Source organism: Berghia stephanieae, chromosome 2 (genome assembly GCF_034508935.2).
Source record: "Berghia stephanieae isolate SIO BIC M18660-M18661 chromosome 2, UCSD_Bste_1.3, whole genome shotgun sequence".
Taxonomy (NCBI): Eukaryota; Metazoa; Mollusca; class Gastropoda; order Nudibranchia; family Aeolidiidae; genus Berghia; species Berghia stephanieae.
The window spans coordinates 36,274,054-36,294,935 of record NC_088361.1 but is presented as its reverse complement, the minus strand read 5'-3'; the positions used below and the strand labels follow the sequence as shown (position 1 = coordinate 36,294,935).

The 20,882-nt window shown below is 36.1% G+C and overlaps 1 protein-coding gene across 4 annotated transcripts; it reads right to left on the bottom strand.

Annotated features, from left to right (window-relative positions):
• Positions 1–1,713: 1,713 nt before the first annotated feature.
• LOC144964800 (transmembrane emp24 domain-containing protein eca-like) lies at positions 1,714–20,644 on the bottom strand. 4 transcript variants are annotated; one of them, XM_078899431.1, is made up of 5 exons: positions 20,487–20,644; positions 15,874–15,989; positions 13,138–13,242; positions 12,238–12,384; positions 1,714–2,047 (listed from the first exon to the last, which is right to left on the bottom strand). In XM_078899431.1, the coding sequence occupies exons 1-5, from the start codon at positions 20,611–20,613 to the stop codon at positions 1,898–1,900; spliced, it is 645 nt and encodes a 214-aa protein (XP_078755557.1). In that variant the 5' UTR covers positions 20,614–20,644; the 3' UTR covers positions 1,714–1,897. The 4 variants fall into 4 exon arrangements, with proteins under 4 accessions (XP_078755557.1, XP_078755556.1, XP_078755558.1 ...); XM_078899430.1 differs by lacking the exon at positions 1,714–2,047 and adding an exon at positions 9,795–11,421; XM_078899432.1 differs by lacking the exons at positions 1,714–2,047; positions 15,874–15,989 and adding exons at positions 9,795–11,421; positions 16,165–16,280 and having other exon boundaries at positions 20,487–20,638.
• Positions 20,645–20,882: the final 238 nt, after the last annotated feature.

The following is a 20,882-nucleotide window of genomic DNA, read 5'->3' as shown; positions in this document are numbered from 1 at the left end:
TTTTGTCTCCTCATCTTCAAAAGGATTTTGTAATTCTGATCATTTTTCAGTCTTTTAAAAAAGGAAATAATAATAATAATAATAATAATAATAATAAATAATAATAATAATAATAATAATAATAATAATAATAATAATAATAATAATAATAATATTAAAAATTAATAATAATAATGTTATTTTTTATATCGCTCATGTTCCATACAATATAGTTCTAGGCGCATAATATACACGACATGCAATATAATATATCATAAAAAAATAACTCTATCATATTATAAACATCAAGATGAGAATACGGAATTATTTTAACATGTAAATTAGGGTAAATATGTCCTATGAGGTGACACTACAAAAATAATGTAATATATTATGAAAATTGCTTATCCATCTTTATTCAACTTCAATTTATTTTAAAAATTAATTAATTAATTAATTAATTAATTAATAATCCTCAATTGGTTCTTTCCACACACCATCTAGATATAACTCACATTCTCTCACCGTACTCAGGTGTAAAATGAGTACCTGGCCGTTAACAGCGTTGTCTTTGTCCGAAAAATTTGTAATATCGCCTAACAGGCGTCATGTCCCGTTCTAAATGTTAAGTGTTGGTGTTGGCCAGGGACCCCTGTAAAGCGCTTTGAGCACGTTTAGTGGATATTGCGCTATATAAAAGCTCAAATTTAAATTTTTAAATTTTAAGCAGAAAGAGATGAGTTTTTAATTTTCTTTTAACAACTGCTTCAGCATTGGTAAAGTTAGAGCAATGGCAGAGAACTCCACACTGTTGTAGTTGTGCAATATAAGGTCAGTCTTTTAATTTTGTGGTCCCCCCTTTTTTGTGGTGCGCAAAAAGATGCTGATCAGGCGATCTTAAATTACGACATTGGATATAATCATTAATAAAATCCTTCAGATAAAAAGGTGAGCAATCGTTCTTAGAGTTAAAACATGTCATGTAAATGATAGATTCTTGTTCCAAACATGGTGAGTGAGGTCCAAATGTATTGCCTTTGCAATGGAAGTCTGGTCGGTCAAGAAAATCGTGGTATCAATACCAATTATTGAGAAATTAGGGAGTAGGCACCGATGTAAGATAATATATAATAAATAATAAATATGGCTGCGCAGTCTCTATGGACAATTGCCGTGAATGTGTGCGTCACTTCGAGTTTTTCAGTCTGTTTCTATTATCCAGTTAGTAATTTGTCTCCATAAAGATAAAGATCTGATTAAATGTGTATGAAACAGTGCCAGACAAAGGAAGAAAGAAAATTACTGTGCCAAAAAAAATAAACCATCCCCATAAATCAGTCTGCTTTGATTGGGGAAGTCGAGTAAGACTGAGGTTTTGAGATGGTTTTTTTTTTTTTGTTGGTATTTTTCTTTCTTGCTTTGTCTGGCACACTTTTCATACACATTCAGTAAGAAATGTACACTATCTCTCATCGCGTTTTAGCGTAAGCAGGCAAGATAATTGTCATCTGACGAATGCTTGTTATTAAAACTTTAAAATCGTCCAATCAACATACAAATGGTGAAATCAATTTATGTAAACCTAACAGTTTATTGAAAAAGTAAAATAAACTAACAGTGTCAGTGCCAAAAAATAAACAATGCAAATGAGATATAGATACGAACAAGATAAAAAAAGAGGTGTCGCTGTGTGACTGGCTCAAATTGTTAAGTTAAAAGACAAGATTATTAGTAATACATGATTTCTCTCTCTCTCTGTCTCTCTCTCTCTCTCTCTCTCTCTCTCTCTCTCTCTCTCTCTCTCTCTCTCTCTAACTCTGCTAATCCAATATTTTAAACATAGAATGGGCACGTACACAAGCACACACTCACGCACACACAGTTTCCTACACACAAGCTTCAGGTAGGGTTTAATTTCTTAGACGAGTTTCTTTTCAATAAAGAAACCTTTGAGATGCCAGTACTGCCAAATCCCCGTACATAGAACGGCTGCGATCTGGATGACTGCCCATAGCAGGACACGAACGTTGGTGGATTCACTGGTGTTTCGGAAACGGACCTCTCGATCCTGGGAGACATTGAAAGTTTTTGAGAAGCAATCAATATTAAAAGTAAAATATTAAAACAAAGCATTGATAAAATAAACAGATGAAAAGGATGATAATAACGATGGTGATAATACGTATTAAGATAAGATGAGATTAACTTTATGTATCCACTTCTGGAAATTCACACTGGGTATTAATTGCCATTGGCTAAGGAATTATGAAAATAATTATCCAAACAAAAATAAAGGTAAAAATATAAAGTACTCTAACGATGGTGATGACGACGACGACGACGACAACAACAATAAGACGAGGGTCATTTAAATCGATTGGTAAGGACAAATGTTTAAATATAATTATTTTTCAGGGTTCAGCAGTTGACTTGTCAACCAAAAAGTAAAATATATTGATAACGTGCTTTATATTAGGACCATTCAAATATGATCGTTTCCATGGTCCATTAAAACGTGTACAGTAATTAAAATCTCATATTTCATTTCTGTCCAATAGGAGAAATATATAGATTTCAAGAGAGCCCGATCAGTGTTCTTAGCTTAAAGTAGACCGCTTAAAAGTCTCGTCCAGACACCAGCACGGGATCCCACTCAGAGGAATACACTCAAATATTTACAGAAGTATTACAGACAGAAAAGGCCCTATATGCTGACGATTTAGTTATGTGGTATACTACAAAGCACCTACCAATAGCCTCCAATAGAATAAATGAAGATTTAGAAAGCTTAAACACCTTCTGTGATAAATGGAAATTAAAAGTAAATTGCAATAAAACAGTCTACTCTATATTTACTAAGAGCCATCCTGTTTCCAAGAAAGAAATAACACTCTCCATCCAAGGCCATCGACTCGCGAAAGAAGAAAACCCCACATATTTGGGCATACAGTTAGACAGACAACTATCTCTGAACAAACACACTCAGAATGTAAAAATCAAAGCCACAAGGAGACTCCAGTTACTAAAACGACTAGCCAGTACTAATTGGGGAACAGACAAAAACTCGCTTCGACAACTCTATTTAGGCTATGTGCGTTCCGTCATGGACTACAATTTAGCCCTCCAAAATGTAGGTAGTAAAAACACACACAAAACCTTGGACAGAGTACAAAACCAAGCCCTTCGCTTCATCTCCGGTGCCCTGAGATCGACACCCACAGCAGCATGTGAAATACATACTAATGTGGAACCACTTGGACTTCGCAGAGAATCAGCAGTGCTTGAAATGGTTGAAAGATACAAACGAAAAGAGGAAAACCATCCAAACAGAATTCTGGCAGAGAAATGGAAACCAAGAACAAGATTAAAACAAAAATCCCTGCTACACATTGCTAACAACTTGAATGAAAGACACAGACTCCCAGAAAACAGAGAAAAATCTATTTTAATCAGTCAAAAACCTCCATACGCCGAACTAAAACTTCCAAAAATAAAGACTAACCTCGTAGAAGAAACAACAAGAAATAGAAACAAATCAGATATACAAACATTAGCAATGAAGACAATACAAGAATACCCAGACAACTGGATACATGTTTACACAGATGGATCTGCCCACAAAGGAACTAAAAATGCTGGGTATGGGTTTGTAGTAGAATACCCAGATAAAACCTGTGATAAAATCCACAATTCTTGCGGAAGCTCCTGCTCAAACTACGAGGCAGAGGCAGTTGCAATAGAAGCCTCACTGCGACACCTCTCTTCTGTTTTCCAGCTAAACCCTTCAAAACTTCAAAACACTGTCATCTTCACAGACTCCAAATCGGTTCTCCAAGCTCTCGATTTAGATAAACTCTCCTCAACGTTCAATAGTTTAAGATCTCAACTAGATGAATTCCTTACAACACACAGAGTAGACTTATCTCTCCAGTGGATACCGGGACATTCAAATATACCAGGAAATGACAATGCAGACAGACTAGCCAGACTCGGATCAACACTTTTACAACCATCATTTCCAGTATCCTTAGACACAGCGAAACAAATAATCAAAACAAATAAGAGAGAAGAATGGATGAACAGTTGGGCAATGAGCACCACGGGTAGATGTATGTTTTCCCATATGACCACTCCTGTAAAGACTGATTGCCTAAATAAGCTCAGAAGACACCAGCAAATATGATCGTTTCCATGGTCCATTAAAACGTGTACAGTAATTAAAATCTCATATTTCATTTCTGTCCAATAGGAGAAATATATAGATTTCAAGAGAGCCCGATCAGTGTTCTTAGCTTAAAGTAGACCGCTTAAAAGTCTCGTCCAGACACCAGCACGGGATCCCACTCAGAGGAATACACTCAAATATTTACAAGACATGTTCAAGACCAAAAATATGATTATAAGAACAGAAGAGAGAGAGAGAGAGAGAGAGAGAGAGAGAGAGAGAGAGAGAGAGAGAGAGAGAGAGAGAGAGAGAGAGAGAGAGAGAGAGAGAGAATTAGTTTCAAGGAAAAAATATATCCTCCCAAAAATAACACGACACATTTTACTGTTTCCGGACAAAACCAAGGACGTAATCCCATTCCAAGACAGAAAGCAGCTCGGAAGACTGCTATAGAAGACATAATGGAAGGTCAAAAGACCCCACCCAAGCAATCTGCTTGAAACGAGCAATAAAATCATATTGTATAAGTCAAACTCCAGATAAATGTACAGAAAACTGAAAGTACAAAGTGGTACAGAATTGACAACCCAAGCTATTCATTGTCCACTGTTTGATAGTTTAGGCAGCTCATGAGTCTCACAAACTACATACGTAAAACTGAGCTTTTGTTCTTGACAGATTATAAAAAAAGGAGTGCGGGAGAGAGAGAGAGAGAGAGGAGTGCGGGAGAGAGAGAGAGAGAGAGAGAGAGAGAGAGAGAGAGAGAGAGAGAGAGAGAGAGAGAGAGAGAGAGAGAGAGAGAGAGAGAGAGAGCTCCCACACAAGTTTTTCCCCGGTTATTTTCATGGTTTTCAAGGTTGTGCACGGCAGACCTTAAATCCGTAGAGCTTACCGATAAAGTCCAAGGTATAGTCTGGGACTTAAATTATTGAGTCCTCATATTGCCTAATGCCTATCCAAGTCATTGTCCATTGCCAACCACTCCACTTCATGATTCAAAATTTTAAGTTCCACAGAAAAGATATTTAACAACACTAAACACTATGTACAAAAAAATCCACCCAAAACTCTATCTCAATGTCAATTAGTGGACTTGCATCTCCTCAATATCAGAAGTGATTTTTTTAAAATGTCACACTTGATATCATTTGCCTTTTTCCTCAGCATATTTGCCTTAGCAAGGAGAGTGAAATCTATTTATTTACTTTTATGCTACCTCAGATGCCTCTTCAGGTGCCTTTTGTTAAAAATGCAAGATTCGTTTCCAAGAGCTTTCTTTAAAAAAAAAAAAAAATTCCTGAATATCAGCACCATGTTCTTCCTTATAAACGGTTTCTTCATTTGATCCTCTTCTCTTCAAGATAATTAAAGTACCTTTTTCTACCAAATCTTTGTCAACCTGCACTTCGCTGAGACCTCCAACAAAATTGATGTAATCCTTTAATCACTTATGACCCTCCTGGCATTTTTGTTTTCTCTAAAAATAAATTTCACGTTTTTTAAGGTTTGGCCAAACCATTCATGTTTTTCCTAGTTTTCAGGGTCTTGAAAAACAAAATCTAAATTTCCGTTTTTCCAGGTTGCCCTCAAAGAGGACTAAACCCAGCAGAGTGAAAAAGTAAAAATCGGTCTAAAAACAATAATAAAAATCGAGGACTTAAAATATCGAGGGAATAAAGCCAAATATATAGGACATCTGGAAGATTCTTTATAGGTACTCCGAAAACCCAGGATTTTCAGATTATCAACGATTATTTATTATAATAAAACAGCAATTGACTAGCTATCCTTTGGATAGGTTTTCAGTATATTACAAAGTATACTCTGCTAAATTAAACACAAGATCGGCTATAAATCATTGCTCGGCCCATAGAGGGATTAAAAATTTAAAAAAAAAAAAAGATACATACTATGTCCATTGCCTTTTGTGTGTAAGTCAGGCCTCTTCCAGCTGAGCTAAGGAAACTCATAGGAAGTAAAAATTAAAAGACAAACAAAATCAATAAGAGTAGGTAGTTTTAGATAAACTACAGTGGAACTTGGATTCACACGGCAATAGTGGCACTAGCTAGCATCTGCGTTTGTTGGCCAAAAACTGCCACAAAAAAAAAAAAAAAAATTACAAAATTCCCATTAATTGTCCATCTCTCACAGCCCCGGGTTCACTCCCACTTGAGTCCATATTCAGTGGTTCCGCGTTTACTCACTAGAAGTGGCCACCTCTCATAGCCCCAGGTTCACTCCCCACTGCTGTCCACCTCCCATTGTCCCAAGTGCACTCCCCACTGGTGTCCATATCCGGTAGTCCTACGTTCACTTCTCATTCTCAGTAGTGTTCACCTATCATAGCCGCGTATTTACTCCGTACCAGATGGGCCTTGGTCTCACTCTCCACTGGTTAGTAGTGGATTCATTCCCCACTGGTGTCCACATCAGGTGGTCCTGTGTACACTCCCTAGTGATGTCCATCTCTCTTAGTCTCGTATTCTCTCCCCACTTATTTCCACCTCCCATGGTCCTGTATTCACCTGGGCGTTATTTTTTTTTTTTTTGAAAAAAAATAAAACCCCAAAAAACCCAAAGACACCCGAAATTTTGCAAGCAAAATCCCAATTTTAGCAAGCTAAAAACAGTAAAATTTGTAAAATAAAATTGCAAAACTTTGCGATTAATTTTCCTAAAAAACCCATAATTAGTTCATGAAAGAGAAAAGTATTTGTTTTTTAAGGGTTTCAAGGCGCTTGCAACAAATGTAAGGTCATATCAGCGCCAGTAAAAAGGAAGAAAATGGGATAGTAAAAAAAGAAACTACTCTTGATTATCGTTCACGTTCATCTTTTTTTTTCGCCTTAATTAATTTTTTTCTTCTTTGCAAAATCTCGAAAATTGGCAGATTTTGCGGCCGCAATGCAAATCAGTGAAATTTTGCGGCCACAAGCGATGCAAAAAACTGTCATGCCAAATTCACTCCTCACTGGTGTTCATCTCAAATAGTAGGTACAGTGTACATTCCTCTCGTGTCCATATGCTATAGTTCCGGTTGACTCCCCACTTGTGTCGACATATTACAGCCTCCAGTTCATTTCCTGTCGGTGCCGCCACCCCATAGTCCCAGGTTTACTCCCCACTGGGTGTTCACATCTCAAAGTCCAGGGTTTTCTCTACACTTTTTTAATAACATCTCTTACTCAGGTTCACGTCCCATTTGTTTACATTCCATATTTTAGAGTTCCTCCCTCTAATTATTTTTGGTATAATATCCACGGGTGTCCATCTTAAGTGGCCCCTAGTTCAATTCCCACTGGTACCTACCAATCAAGAGTCCCAGGGCCAATCCGCAGTCATTTTTATACGTTGTAGTGAAACAACACAAGCTTCTCTAATCAGAAATAAATGAGCAATCTATTGCACTGCAGCAGTTAGAAACAGCATAAAGATAAAGACATTACTGTGTAAAAATTGCCGCGCAATTGTTTCACTTGTTACATTGAAAAAATTGTCTTCCTTTATTTTTTCTATAACGACGGTTGATGATATTCGACCTTAAGGACGAATAGGGCTACCCTTTTTCTATTTCGGTTTTCTTTTGTTTTTGTTTTTTGATTTGAAAAATGCGAAAAACCACGGATATGCCAAAATTGCGGGTTGCGGCCGAGACAAACGCAGATGTTAGTAATTAAAATGTTAGGACTAGCGAAAACATCCTCGTTGTAGCAGAGTCCCATTCAAAGAGATTATATCTAGTTGTAGGTAGCATTTTGGTCCCATTACATTGTATCCACGCACACAGTATTTGAAGGGATGCAATACTGAAGGAAATAGAAAATGCATGGAAAACAATTTGAGTTATCTCCCTAAGTAAATAAATCAAACGATGTGACTGTGACTTCCTCCATCTCTAAAGCAACGTGGGGAGGAATAAAGATATATAGGGGGATAGATGACAGAGAAATAGTGACGTCTCCGTCTGCCAACAATGTGTACCATTGAATCACGATGAAAGGGAGCAGCAAACGGCATGCATTGAACTGTTTCTAACTCCTGCAATCGTATGGCTTAGAAACACCAAATCAGTCGCCAACCTTGTTTGACCTCTAGTTACTTCCAAAAGCAAAGAACAGGCAGGATAGCATTTGTGAAAGGAAAAGATATTGTTACACTGAATGACCACCTATTAGAAATAAGGGCTCTATGCTTCACAGTAAAAAGTAAGTTAGAGTTGCAACACATTAAGTTACAATGGTCAAGATTTGATATTTCCTAGTTTCTGTCTTGTGAAAAATGAAAGAAATAGACCACTAAAATGATCTACTTATTTGTACCAAACATTAAAGGTATAATATAATAGTGATGAAAACCATACCCAGACTGGACCGAGTAAAAGGATATTTCTCAAGCTAAGAAATTTTCAATGCAATTGTGTGTGAGGTGTATGTAAACTGTGAGAGAATGAAATTTTGAAGTAAATATTACTTTTATTTGTCCTATTATATATCATGAACCTGCCTAGTACTACAAAGAAATCGGAATTTTTGGCTCCATCTACAGTGCTGCATTCGCATCTTTGACTTTGGCTCAATAAACCTTGTTGAAAAGGAAGCTTTTGTTCAATAGAACCTATATTGAGGACTTTACGGCATTTTTGGATCAGGATGAGGGCTAATTATTAACTTGTAAAGCTATCCGTAATGATTTTCTTACCTTGGAAACTACGAATTTTTGAAATTTCAAGTAGGCAGCTCTGCATTAGTGTTCAGCTTTATGAGAAACGAAAGACTCAATTTTACAATGTCAAAACTTCTATACCACATATATGTTGAATGAAGACAGAGGGATTTACAATTTTCAATTAATTATGTCTGCAAGAAGTTGCTGAGCATCCGATGTAGTATTAAGAGAAAGCATATCCTAGATCCTCTGTGGACTCAGGGTATCTATGTGTGTTTTTGTTTTTAAGGGTTTTACGGCGCTTGCAACACATTAAGGTCATATCAGCGCCAGTAAAAAGGAAGAAAACGGGTTAGTAAAAAGTTCTAGAATTACAATTAAAGCACACATGAAAGGTAAGACAAAGGGGAATTGGTTCAAATAGGAAACAGATGTTGATTCCAAGAGCTCAATATCAAAGTACTTAGTTTGAGATCACCTAAAAGTATCATTCAGACACAAGCACAGGTCCCAAAAAAGTTTACAAATCATATATAATATATAAATAAAACAGAGAGATGATTGACAAGGAAAAAAATATCATCTCCCAAAACTAACTATACATTTGACTTTCCCTCCCAGCTAGGGTATCTGGCCAGTGCCAGGACAAAACCCAAGTAATGTCATCCCAAGACAAAGACAGAAAGCATGTTGGAAAGAAGATAAAGGAGGATATAAGAAGACAACAGTATGGGAGGTCAGGAATCCCACCCAGGTCTGGGTATCTATGAGTGAATGAAAATCACAAATCAGCACATTCGACAACACTGAGATGACAGTCTTGTGTGATTCCGTCCTAGTAATTATAATTTTGTCAGCAATCAAAGGACTGAATTAGCAAATTAGTTCACTCAAAAAATTTATAATCTGAAAGTCGAATGCATTCCTCTGACATGTGCTAACAAGGAGTATTGATAAAATTGAATCAATCCCAAGATCGAAATTAAACATATCAATAACTTTTAATTCAATAATAAATATTCCACAACTATTTATCCTTCTCTCATCATACATCACGCAAACAGCCATTACCAGACCTGCCAACCCTTCACATTCCAAAAGTGGAATAAGAATGCCTGAAAATAGGAATTTGAGACATAAAAGAGGAATTCACCTTTTTAACAACCCACCCCCCCCCCCCCTCCCCCCCTCTTTGCTCCTTTTTATTCTTACCAGTCTCATCATTTTTTACAGTCAGAATTTTAAAGACAATGGCGGAACAGTACAAAAAGGAAGAGTGAAAATAGGAATGATTCCGCCAAAATTGGAAGGGTTGGCAGGTATACATTACAATGATGACCTCAGTAAAACAAAGTCAGCGTGTATATTTAAATAAACTAAAGAAATTAATAACAAAAAAAAGAAACAATAAAACCCCACTCCACTTGGCCAATAACAGATTGAAGCAAAACTGATAATTCAACTTACAAAACATGATGGGATATTAGGAATGGAAATTGAAAAGGTGATAACTTGGTAAGAAAAAAGTGCATGCAATGATGAAAAAAAAAATTAAAATTGTCATATCATAACAAGTTTAAACATTTATCACACGAAAACAGACTTAAACAAATAAAACATTTTAGAAATAGAATCTTCCATTTCACCAAGAAGTTCTATGTTTGAATCAGTAACAAATCATATTCTGCATACTTAAGTAAGAGCATTCAATTCTTCACTTTAATTTAATAAATAGAAAATGATTCTTTGGATACTGGCCAATACAAGGCTGAGCTATGAATGGCAGACAGATCTACAATACTATTAATGTGTAAGTGAAGTATGGGACATTTCTACGGTTATATGTATAGTACATGAAGTACCTGCAGATATATCAGGTGATTAACTCAACCCATTCAAACCTGGTGGTATGAAAATGTGATCTTTCAATCTTATTCTCCGGAACATTTAATCGTTCTTTAAGGACTAGTATGCATTTTTCATTAAAGTCAATGAATAATAAAATGGAGGATAAAACACACACACACATGATCAGATTTGAATTTCACACGGTAATTTAACAGATTGGGGGGAAAGGGGGGGAGGGAGATAAATTAAAACAAAAAATAAAACATTCATCAATCCACACAAAGTTCAATTCAACTTTAAGATGAGATTTATTTGAGAGCTTTTCTTTTCTATCAAGAATTCATCATTACACAAAAAGATGTATGATAAATTCTTAAAGTAAACCCTAATGTCCTTTGAATGAATAACGTCATTACATTGATTCATTAAAGTTGAAATTACATGCATAAAGAGGAACAATCTCAGTTCAAACAATTGCTTATATTAGTTCATACACCATCTATTCAAAATATTCATTTGTAACTCCAAAAGTCACCATCACATCCACACACACACACACACACACACACACAATCTTTAATTTTCACCCATCACACATTCCTATTGCACACTCAGACCAATTTTTTCGCTTCAAAGAAACTCTGAATCTGCTGAATCTGCCAGAACCCGGTAACAAGTAGAATAAGTGTCTGGGCAATTGACCACCATAAAACTCGTTGATTTGTACTTTCACTTGTCTGTCGGAACCTCTCTTCACGGTACTGGACAGCAGGGAAGGGAATAAGAGGGTAGGAATAAGGGAATAATTTGCTTTAAAAATTTGGTAGAGCAAGGAAATTAACAACTTTATTACTAAATAACATTTTATACAATTACGAAATCATTATCAATTTTTTAAAAATTACACATAATAATAAAAATAAAGATCCCTTTTGAGTGAACTGACATCTAAAATAATGCATGAATTAAATAATCAAAATAATAATAATGATAATAGTAAAATACTCTTGTATCACTAGATTGCAATTTTCTCCCCATGAAAAAGTAATTGTTTGTAAGAGAAAATAAAAGGAAACTGAAGACAGCACAGATTTTTCCTGATATTATTGACATGATAATTTATATACATATTTGTAATTCTCCTAATGTAAATCTTTTTGACTCTTGGTTTAAATAGTTCTTGATGTGTTTGTTTACTATGTATTTCCTCTTGAGATTTATCACGCCTGAAATGTGAATGTTATTGAACTCAATCAAGTTATCATTATAATATTAAAGTCATAATAACTCTACTGTTTAAAAACTAAGACATATCTACTTTTAAAAAAAATCATTAATGAAATTCAATGTCAATTTTCATGAATATATAATTAGGGATGTGCAATTGAAAGTATTGTGACTCTCCCAAGATCACAAAAAAATGGACAACCCGAAAAAACAAAACACATTTATCAGAATTCCATTCCTAATAAACTGGAGAGAATCAAGGGTGTGTGACAAAAGCATTAAGGAGGATCTGGGATAAAGGTTGAAAAACAAAATGGACACATGAAGATATACATTAAAACGAGACTCACTCTCTGATAATTTTGCTCCTTAGTGATTTGCTCAACCTGGTCCAAAAGTTGTCGGACTCTCAACTGTAGTTCTGTCAGTTTGTCCTTGGCCTGTACCTGCTGGTAATCAACAGCATGTTCCCCTACGTTGATGTCCAGGTGTACTCTCTGAAGAAAAAAAATGTTTTTGAGTTTATTCTTCGACATTAAAAGATATTAAACAATAAATAAGCTACAGTATTCTTTGAAAATAACATTCAAGTCTAAAATCCTAATTAACAACTAATGATGTAGGATTCTACCCCCTTTGACTACTTTGAATAACATAAAAAAAAATAAAAGAGAGAGAGAGAGAGAGAGAGAGAGAGAGAGAGAGAGAGAGAGAGAGAGAGAGAGAGAGAGAGAGAGAGAGAGAGAGAAAGAAAGAGCGAAAAGGGAGGGGGGAAGGAGGTTGGTGTTGCAAATGATAAATTTGTGAGTCGCGTCAAATTTCTAATGATCTCAGATCAGCTCAGAGGCCCACAGTAATCGATTTACTATTTTAAGAATTACATGCTGAAGAAAGCATCAAAAAGTACCCAAACTATAATTCAAGCACAAAAAATGAAATTAATGTGCTGAAAGAAATGTAGACCCTTGTTATCTTATTTTGAAACAATCTTAAGGGCCTTAATCCAGTCCAAAGTCTGGAAAATTTATACTGAGAACTAAAATTGGCTTCTCTCATGCAAATTATGAGGAAATCTAAACTAGTATTAGGGCATCTACTATGATATTGTGAACACGTTTGTAAGGTGTGAGAGGTGGTTATCATTAGTAATGTTTATACATAAAAGTGTATCAAAACGCAACTGCAAGATCATACAGATTTAAAATTCCAACAAAATAATCAAATATAATTTGAGCCGAAAAGATACTTACCAACTGTCCTGAATTGAACCAAGCAGAAGAATTTGAATTAAGACAAATAACATGTTCTCCTGCAGTATGAGATGTAAATGTGAATCTTCCTTCTGCAGCATAAGTCTGAAAAGCATAAGGAAAGAATATAGTGAACAAAATAAAGATGAGAGAAAAAACAAAAACAAAACAAAAAACAAATGCTTTCTTTTTTTTCTTTCTAAGATGTTAATTTATCTGGAATCATTATATGACGTGAATAATAAATGAATACCGAAACTGTGCACATGGCCACAAGTATCATTCTTTCCCTTCTTCAAATCTCAATAAAAAACAAGATCTACATTACCCACAAGAATCAGACATCTTTAAAAATAGCAATAATTTGTAATGCAAATGCAATCATCACTAAAAATATATTAATTGCCAGCAATGATAATAATTATTGCTTAGGGCATATCAAAATAAAAATACTATTATAAATTTAATGTTTTTAACTTTCCCTTGTCAATACAAAATCTCTAATCTCAGTGTATAAATAAGCGATAAGTGATTAATCATTCAATCAAACAAAGTGTTGTGTTGACAACAGTTCATCGAGGAATAAATTAGCAGGTTTGACAGACCAACAATATTCTGTATTGTGAAAAATATTGAGATTTATAAAATAATTAAGAATACGGAATTTAACAGGAGCATTTATTACACAGTACACCATCCCCTAATGTGCTCAAAGTGCTGTGCTTGGGGTCCATAGTCAACAGCAACACTTAACATGAAGAATGAGACATGACAGGTGTTAGGTAATATTACAATTATTCTCCCGAAAAAGAAAAAAAATGGAGTTAACAGCCGAGTACTCATTTTACACAGGAGTTTGGTGCGACACTCAACTATGCTCCGCAAGTATTTTTGTTTGTTCGTTGCTTTAGGTCTCTTCCAACACAATTGAGGTTATATGAGAGACCGCTGAAACAAAAAAACAAGCAATCTAACAAAAATAGTACAAATGTAAATCAAAATCATAACCTAAAGATATCATAAGCTAAATTATAAATAACCAAGAACAAACAGGCAGAAGATTTACAGAAAAAAAAATATCCCCTGTCAAAAATACAATCACAAACCAAAGAAGCAGGATAGGCTAGTAAAGAGAAGAAGAAACGACATCACTATCGGATCGTACACCCATGCGAACATCATAGGTATATGATTCAAGGGTGATGCTCCCATCCAACCACCCGCTCCGCAAGTATTAGTATATAAATATAAAAAAAGAATATGCACATTGAAAATAACTGAATATATCACCACCATAGCAGCAGAATTATAGACCTGCCATTGGCTGATAAATTGATTTAAAATCTGTGTATTTCCTTTTAGAAAATCAAAATTTCAAGAATAAAATATGTATCAACCCCATGATTATTAACCTTATATATGCATGTGGTGACTGTTTTCACTTTAAATTCCATTTGTATCATAAAGCTCTGAAGTTTGATCACCCACTTCTGAGTGCAACAACAATATTTTAACAAAATTCTTTTCACAAATCCCAAAGCCGAGGAGATTTTTCTTCTTCTTTTTTTCAAATTTGGCCCCTCAGAAAAGTAAAGTGTACCAATTAAATCCATAAAATTGCATGCAACTATTATCTCTAGCATTCCACGGATTAATCAAGGTAAGGTGCCCAAACACACAATCGAATGCTAGCTGCAATCAAGCTTAACACAAAGTTTCAAATTAATGATTGTGTTCTGGAAAAACTAAAAGGAAGAGGTGGGGGATTTAAAGACAAGTTTGTCTAAATGAACACGTAATGCGCAAGCACTTCTTGTGATACATAGTTGTCATTGCTAAGGGGCTTAGAATACTCGGGGTCGGGGGGGGGGGGGGGGGGGGGGGGGGGGGGGGGGGGGGGGGGGGGGGGGAACAAAAACAAACATCGGATACCCTACTCATTTGAAAAATATATTATATATTTTGGCTTCACAACCAAACATATTAAAATGAACTTTTCAGTAGTTATGCTGGATTGTTAACCCCCCCCCCCCCCCCCCCCCCCCCACAAAATAAAAAAAAACAACCCAATGAGAGCAAGGCTAATACACACACCACAAGCCTTCTAGAAAAGGACTAAAGGATTGAGGGAACTTTAAATACACTGATTGATTTTTAAAAAAATCCAAATGACAAATTTTTGAAAAGGTGTGGGTGAAGCATTGCCAGATAAAGCAGATAATATAAATAAAAATTTTAAAAAATAATTGGGATGGTTTAGTCATGTATTTTTCCTTTTGCTTTGTCCATAAGCCCTTTCCTAGGGATTGCACATTTCTATGTAGCCAACAAGTCCCCGGCCCATAGTAATTCACCTGTCCCAAACTCAATTCTTCTCCTCACTCTTTTCTGCTTACTAGTATACCATCAACTAGATATTCAGACCTGGGGTGAGACTCTGCATCACATGTAACACAATATTAATTACCTCTGCTATCAGTACATTTTGCTGCTATCAGTACATTTTGAATGAGTAAACAAATGGAGAAAAAAGTGAAATTTTGACAAATTTCAAAAGAATATAGACACCAAAAAAAATTCAAAGACCAACTTTCATTCCAAATATACCAAGAAAAACAACATGTCAGAACTTGCTTGTTTAATATCGCTCAGTAAAATTTTTACTGGAGTCTGTTAAGGATTAATTCAACACATTAAAGATTAATGAGTCAAGATGAGTTAATATTTAAAGCTCACCCTCGACAAGACAATCTTGCCATCAGGATCTGTAACATCCACATGCATCCCTATACTTGGTGAGACGGGCATATAATCCTTGACATCATTGTCAAAAGCCTCGACTTTGTAGATAGCTGAAATGGAAGACAAAACACATGCAAATTCAACATGCTGACATTAAGTTAATGGATTCCACTTGCTGTTTCAGTTCCGGTGGGTATTTGGGGCAGTTGTGATATTAGTACACATGGATCATGCGCTTGTGAATTCTATTTTGAAGTAGTGGACACACTGCCATAGCTATCTTACCCTTGCTAAAATCAACTGATCATCTGGATCTCTAATATCTACATGCATACCAAGTCCACTCTTTGTGGGAACAAAGGCCTTGACATCATTATCAAACATTTCCACTTTATAAGTGCCTGAGAGAATGAAAAAATCAAGATCGGAATATTTCAAATTTATGACATAGAAGCCAAGTGATCATCACTCAACCTATGATAGTAATAGGTATTTGGATAAAAGAGAACAACACATAACTCTAAATAGTGACAGAAGAGTTTTCATTATCAAACATTCTTACAGATTTAAAGGCAGTCTGACCATCCAATGTTGGCACATTGAAAACCATCTATTCGACAAATAAATTGAGCAACAGAAACCCACCAGCTTTACAGCATAACACAAATGTGTGTCAGCACAAACAAGTAAAAGAGATAACACATTAAGCTCTGAATGACAATTCAAATACAGAAGTTTGTGAAAAAAAACTTTTCAAATGTAATTTAAACATGTAAACAGAAATCTAGGCAAATATGAATACCAATATAAATATAAGGAGATGTAGAAAGTTATTTCAATTATAAAAGGAATAGCATACACAATATGTCAGAATTCCTCATATATCCTGGTTGATTATCATTATTGCGGTCATGTGCACTGTAAAACAAAATAAAATTACTTTGAATATTTCCCTGATTATTATATTGTTAAATGATTGATGATCAGGATTCAAATGTTTGGGTATACGGCAAAATTTTGGAAAGAGAGAGAGAGAATGAAAAGGGCATAATTTTGTCACTGGAAGTGCTTTAGTCTAAGTATTTCATGGCAAAGGATTGTGGAATGTTATAACATTGAGTTTTTATATCCATGGACTAGGTTGGTCATTTGGGAGATAGTTATCTACCCAACAACTATACCTAACATCAAAGATGAGACATGACACCTGTTAGGCAATTTTACAATTTTATTATTTTTCGACAGACAACACTGTTAACTACCGGGCACTCATTTCACACCCGAAGACTGTGAGAGAATGTGAGTAAAGAGAATTTTCAAAGCACTCAACTATGCACCGCTCAGAGCGGGACTCAAACCTTGGATCTTCCGATCTGAACAAACGTCATACAGGACCACATAGCAGCACAACCATAACACTGATAACGCATAACGCTCAAAAGACACCAATTTCCGATACTGTACTGCTCTGCATCACACATTCACCCTTTGATGTCTCTTGCATGATTCTGTTCAATTTAACAGCAACCATGCACATTTGGCATTTGACACCCATGACCTGATTTCTGGGTTTTGAATCAAATAGCCTAGTGAGAAACAAATATCCTAATTGCAAGCTGAGCAGAAAGTTTTCGTTTTTTTTTTAACCATGAGATGGGAAGGGGAAGGGATGACATTATGACAAGAGATAAGGGAGAGGGCATGGATGAAAATGAAAGACTTAAGGGAGAGGGCATGGGGGAAAATGAAAGACACCCATTACCTGTTGTCTGGGTTTTGAGTTGAATAGCCCAGTGAGAAACAAATATCCTATTAGCAAACTGAGCAGAAAATTTTAGTTTTACCATGAGATGGGAAGGGATTTGCCACTTTGCTCTTGTTTGATTTTTTTCAGCTGAATCTGAAGTTTGGAACCGAAAACAGCAGTAACTTTTGTTTTGATACTTTAACCCATCTTCGAATTCGTGAAAAGACTTTAGAATCAAAAACAAATGCTGACGAGTGTAGACTCGACCCTTTCCACAGCAAATGAATGGTTGGAAGTGTGACAAAAGATCCATGATTAAAATAACACTATAAATTATAAAGTGAAGCTACCTCAAGGAGTGTGCGGATCAAAGCCCCCCAAAACAATATGGCCGGCCCTATTTCTCCGAACGCTCAGGAAAATAAACTTGAACTCTATTTCTCCGAATGGTCGGCTAGCCTCCAGTAGCTGATGGGTTGTGGACGCGATGTCGATGCAAAAGTAAATGCTCAAACAGAATGACAGCGAATTCTCACGAATCTTCAAGCTAGCATTTTTTTGGGGGCATATTGTTTAGGCTGTCATCATCCCCAAACACCTGTCTGGGGATAACGAAATTTCGTTATTCCCAGACACATATTTGAAACTCCGCTCTTTTAAACAATTATCCGCATTCCAGAATATGGAATGTTTCCAAATGCACATAGAAATAAGGAAAGTTAATAAAATATCTATAAAAACATAAAATTAACCAACATTAAATCAGTTGTTACTAGACTACATTTACACAATGTGCGTCGACTTCGATGTGGGTGTCATGGCCGAATGGCTTAGTCGTCTGCCCTGGGGATAAGGAATTTTCATTATCCCCAGACAGGTGTATGGGGATAATCACAGTCACAGCGTATTGTTGACAAAGACAGATTTTTAATTTTATCAAAAGGTTTTGCTATCGTGAATACTCCATGACGCGTTCACTTTTGCACTTCACGCATGCACTATCAAAGTCAAAGAGAACAGAAGTTAACATAAATAACAAAGCCAAAGTCTTAAGACGAGAACAGAGGTTGATAGACAGGATAGCAGTAGCACAAACTCAAGATAGAAATTGAAATAGATAATAATAGATAGAGAGGTGGGCCTTTGGCCTACCAACCTCCGCTGCACGTCCAACTCGCCTTGAGCATGCATTCACGTAAAATATAAAGATTTTTTTTAAAAACCTACCTCTGTTTCAAAAACTAGCATCTTTCACCTTTCTAAGAAACATTTTGATTTTTCAGAACTTTAGTTCGTTAAAAAATACCGGCCAATCTGACCCGTTGAGTCGAATGAAAACGAAATTTTGTTGTTTACACGGTTCAAAGGAAATGCCGTAAATAAGCTTTCATGGACTTCCTGTGTTGTTTTTACAGTGTCACGTGACCGTTTTGAGAAATTTGTCGTCTGCTACAAATAATTAGACCGGTAGGGGGTAGATATTTTCGTTGGAGCAGAGAAAAAGTGAGTATTATTTCTTGGACTTGTAGAGAGGCCTAGGGTCCACCAGCAGTCAAGTTTATTGAATAAAAGAAAAAAAGGCCTTTTTACTGCACTAATGCACCAAATTGCATACCTATCTATGGACACTTTGTTCCGTATCTTTTTCCCAATAAACTTTTTTAAAAACCTGGGCCAGGGTTGCTAGTTTGGCCTCCTGGTGGCCAAATTTGAGAAATTTGGCCTTTTCCCAAGCCATTTGGCCTCCAAAAATTTGGTTTGGCCACTTGGCCTCCTGTAACCAACTTTTTGGCTTCCTCTGACTTTCCCCGTTATATCGTTTTACTCTGGTACCGGTAAAACTTATTTCATTTGGCAATCTAAATATCTAAATGCAACACGTGCTAACGCCACAGATTGCATTTGCTAATGCTTCTATATATACGAATTTTCCTTATCCTATCTAAATTGTTTAACAAATCTAAAGAGTTTTCGCGAGGCTAAGGTGGGTTTGGTGGTATTTGGGCTCCTGCCGAGGAATCTGGCCTCTTGCTATAGCTAGTTTGGTCTCTTACTCAAAAATGATCTGGCAACCCTGCCTGGCTAGGCGGTACCTTGATAACAGAAACGATACCCGCACGATTTCGCGAGGAATTAATCATGAAAACAATTAGGATATAATTTCAACACAACTTTTGAAATTCATCAAGGATTGTCCATTACCGAATGTTTTTTGATAGAAAACAAATGCATCTTCAAATCTAAACTGCTTTTGACGATAAGCGGTAAGTTTTTTATTTATTTTTCGGTCCAAACGAATGATTTATCCTGGTATAGAAGCTAAGTATTGGTAACACCGGCGCAGCTCTCTAGTAGAAAGTTGGGAATAAAGACAGGGCCTGAGCGCCCAAGACAAGAACTGACAAAAGAAAACTCCAGAAAATGAATACACATTCATCATTCACGCACTCTCTCGCAAATAACCAAAAAAAAAAAAAACAAACAAAAAATCATGAGAACAGAAACCGTCCGTTCGGAGAAATAGTCACATCCACTTCCAAACAATATGCCACTTGTTTCATCCAACTGACTGATGAACTGTCTCTATATCATCACTATCCATTATCAATGGGGAAATTGAAAACCAGGCCACCCCTAAAGGTTTCAATATTTCTTATGTCTAAAACAACAGTTAAGAGCAAGTAAACTCGAGATGAGAAGAATAGCCATTTCTTTCTAGACGTCTAGTCTAGAAATTAGAAAAGTCTGCCTCTGCTGCTGAGCTTCTGGCTCTTGATTGAATTCTGTCTGCGTTGCAATGCGGCAGCGGCGCTTTCATCGGAATAAAAACAAGCAACATAACAAAGACATGCCATCTTACCAACTACCATGGTTTCATCTGGGATTTCTTCTATGAAGCATTTTCTTTCGGTCTCTCCAATATGGAAATACAGAGCAACCGTAGCTTGCAAACAACAGAGAATCACTAAGACTGTGTACATCGCCATGTTGGCACTTGGTAAAGAAACACCGGATGTTTACGCATGCGTAGGGCCACGTATTTGTAAGGCGATAACTCTTGCCGTTTGTCGTTTGTAGTTTGTACGATTTACCTTTGCCCACAATGACTTGAAGCAACGAGTCATTGCTTGTACTTATTTGCAAGTCTGACAAATCAAATTATTATGGATTGATTGGTGTAATGGAAATAGTCTCAAACTGACGTAAAATATTGTCCATGCAACTTTGCTAAATCAGGCATGACTCCCAGAATAGG